Raw genomic sequence first — 2,500 nt, 5'->3', positions numbered from 1 at the left:
GAATGAACTCTTATTGGCATCAATTGTCTGGGTTGACTCTGCACTTGGTTTGCAGGAAAAGGCGGAGACTGCAGGAGGGATGATGTTGAAAAGCTATTGCCACTAAGCTGTTGCTGTGATAAAGACTGCTGCCTGGATTGATGAGTTTGTTGGAGTTGCTGTTGCAGGGGCAACTGAGGCTCTGCTCGACTTACTGATGAGAACCGTTGTTGTAATTGTTGTTGTTGCTGCTGCTGTTGTTGCACCTTTTGAAATAACTGCTGCTGCTCTGAGAGGCTTTGCTGCGGCGCTTGTTGCACCTGTTGCCTCGGTGACAAGTTATGTTGTAGCGAGTGAAATGGGGCCTGTTGTAACTGCGTCTGTTGAGGCCGCTGGAGGATACAACTTGGCTGTTCCAGTTGATGGTGAAATTGCGACTCCTGGAATACAGATGAAGGTTGAATCAAAACCCTATTAGCTGAATTGGCGTTTTGCTGAGATTGGCCATTCGGATGTTGCAATGGTGGCTGGTGCTGCTGCTGTTGTTGTTGTTGTTGCTGTTGTTGTTGTTCTTGTTGCTGCTGTTGCTGTTGCTGTTGCTGTTGCTGTTGCTGTTGCTGTAGCTGAAGCTGATTGTAGACAGAATTCTGTTGTTGTTGAAGATGCTGCATATGTTGTTGTTGTTGCACTTGTTGAGGTTGCAGATGTGGTTGATGTTGGTTGAAATTAGTAGCATGTAACAGATGCTGTAGATGTTGCTGTTGCTGTTGGGTCCATTGAAGAGATGGTTGCTGTAGTTGACTCACAAGTTGGTTTGTTTGGTTAGCTTTGTTCAACTGGGAACTTGGGACAAAGAGATTAGGGGATTGAAAGTTTAGTAACTTGGATGGATCTTCAGTATTTAAAGAATTAGAAGAAACAATGGGAGGGAAGACTCCCGATTGCATAGACGGGATGCCATGATTCTGCTGCATGCTCATCCACTGGACTAAACTCAAGCCTGGGAAGATTGAGCTTGAGGGATCCTTCATACCAAAATCATCAAGCCAGGGAATGCCTCTCTTGTAAGCATTTTCTATGTCTGTCTCGTCTTCTACAAGAGCACAAAGAAAATAATATAGTATATGCAACTCCTCTATTCATCACCACAATTATGATATGGTGCCTTTTTACATGGATCAGCTAAAGACGTAAAATCCATGTGAAATTTTAATAAAATTACCTGGTTGTCTAGGGAATTTTTGTCGGAAGAATGGAGGGGGACATATGTAAAACGGAGTCACAACAGGCTCAATTTCCCAGACTGAAACACGGCTTGGACGTTCACCAGCTGTTGATTCATCCCATCCAACCTGTCATTGTACAAGCATTAAGCGCTTCATTAAGGATATAGGAACACTTGGAAGAAGATTGCAGGATGAAATAAAAACAAAGGTGTATATCCACAATCACGAAGTTTGCTTTCTTTTCTTTTATTTTTATTCCAACATAACAAAGTTCCAGGTGAGCAGCTGTACCTGAAGACTGCGCCATTGTGAATTTTTCCACCGGGCTGGATCCAGATCACTGATACCAGTTACTGTTCCCATGTACCTCCGTACTCCTGAATCTTCAGTCTCAAACATCATTCTGAATCTCATGCCCAAAGAAACTTGAGTATACATCGCTTTATTATACTTGGCTAGGGGAATCACAAACTCTGCAGGACTGGCCCTGTGAAGTCCAGGTAGGTTTCTGTTAATAAAACTGTACGCTGAGGATAACAAATAAACCAAGTTCTCCATACAACCTGGGATTGAAAAAGATGGTAAATGGCCTGTTGTTTGCAGCAGCATGAGCAGCGGCAGCAAGAATTCCAATGTGCATACTGTCACTGGAGATAACTGATGACGAGAGAGCAGGCTGCTGTCTGTTAGCACGTCTAATTCCCAACAAAAGCTGTGATTTCTCATCTCTACATTCAAATAAACCAGTTCCGTTATACAGAAAGGATGAATACCGATAATACACACAACTATTTTAATTCATTGCTTCATATACCGTATGAAAAGGACAGCATCTCCAGCAGAAAGTCTTTTGGAACTGACAAACACGCTCCAACCAGTGGTCAGCAGGTGCCTCTTTGGTTGGCCTGAAATTAAAGATAAGCAGCTTGTGGCATTAATCCATGGTGGATAAATGATTGTCACCCTCTAGGTGATTCTGGTCCACGGTTGTTTGTCCTTAGAGTACTGATCGACCCACTTTATAGCATAGATGTTTTTAAAAGTACTAGTTGACAGTGTCGAGAATACTTTAGATACATATAAATTTAAGACAGTAAAGGAAGCAACTATACTGAGCCGACATTTATAATTAGGTAGTTCTTGCAAGAAGATGCTCATGCTCATAATCTATCCAAGAAGCAGACTCTCGGATTTGAAATATAAAYATCAATGAAGCATGATAGACATATATAGTTTAATCGACAAAAGGAGAAAAAGTTAAAACTTTACAAACCTCGATAAATATGCCTGAATGT

General features: G+C 41.8%; 1 protein-coding gene across 1 annotated transcript in view; it reads right to left on the bottom strand.

Moving 5' to 3' along the window:
* LOC112516502 (auxin response factor 19-like) overlaps positions 1-2,500 on the bottom strand; it is a 5,491-nt gene that overhangs the window by 1,515 nt on the left and 1,476 nt on the right. The window contains exons 6-11 of the mRNA XM_025123576.1: positions 2,479-2,500; positions 2,020-2,110; positions 1,769-1,933; positions 1,497-1,692; positions 1,202-1,331; positions 1-1,072 (exon numbers count right to left, since the gene is read on the bottom strand). The exon at positions 1-1,072 is cut by the window's left edge and continues 661 nt beyond it; the exon at positions 2,479-2,500 is cut by the window's right edge and continues 69 nt beyond it. Coding sequence (XP_024979344.1) covers positions 1-1,072; positions 1,202-1,331; positions 1,497-1,692; positions 1,769-1,933; positions 2,020-2,110; positions 2,479-2,500 — 1,676 coding nt within the window. The remainder of the gene's footprint in view (positions 1,073-1,201; positions 1,332-1,496; positions 1,693-1,768; positions 1,934-2,019; positions 2,111-2,478) is intronic.

Source organism: Cynara cardunculus, assembly GCF_001531365.2.
Source record: "Cynara cardunculus var. scolymus isolate 2C chromosome LG 8, CcrdV1, whole genome shotgun sequence".
Taxonomy (NCBI): domain Eukaryota; kingdom Viridiplantae; phylum Streptophyta; class Magnoliopsida; order Asterales; family Asteraceae; genus Cynara; species Cynara cardunculus.
Note: the sequence above shows the minus strand (reverse complement) of the source record. Positions and strands in the feature narration are given on the sequence as shown.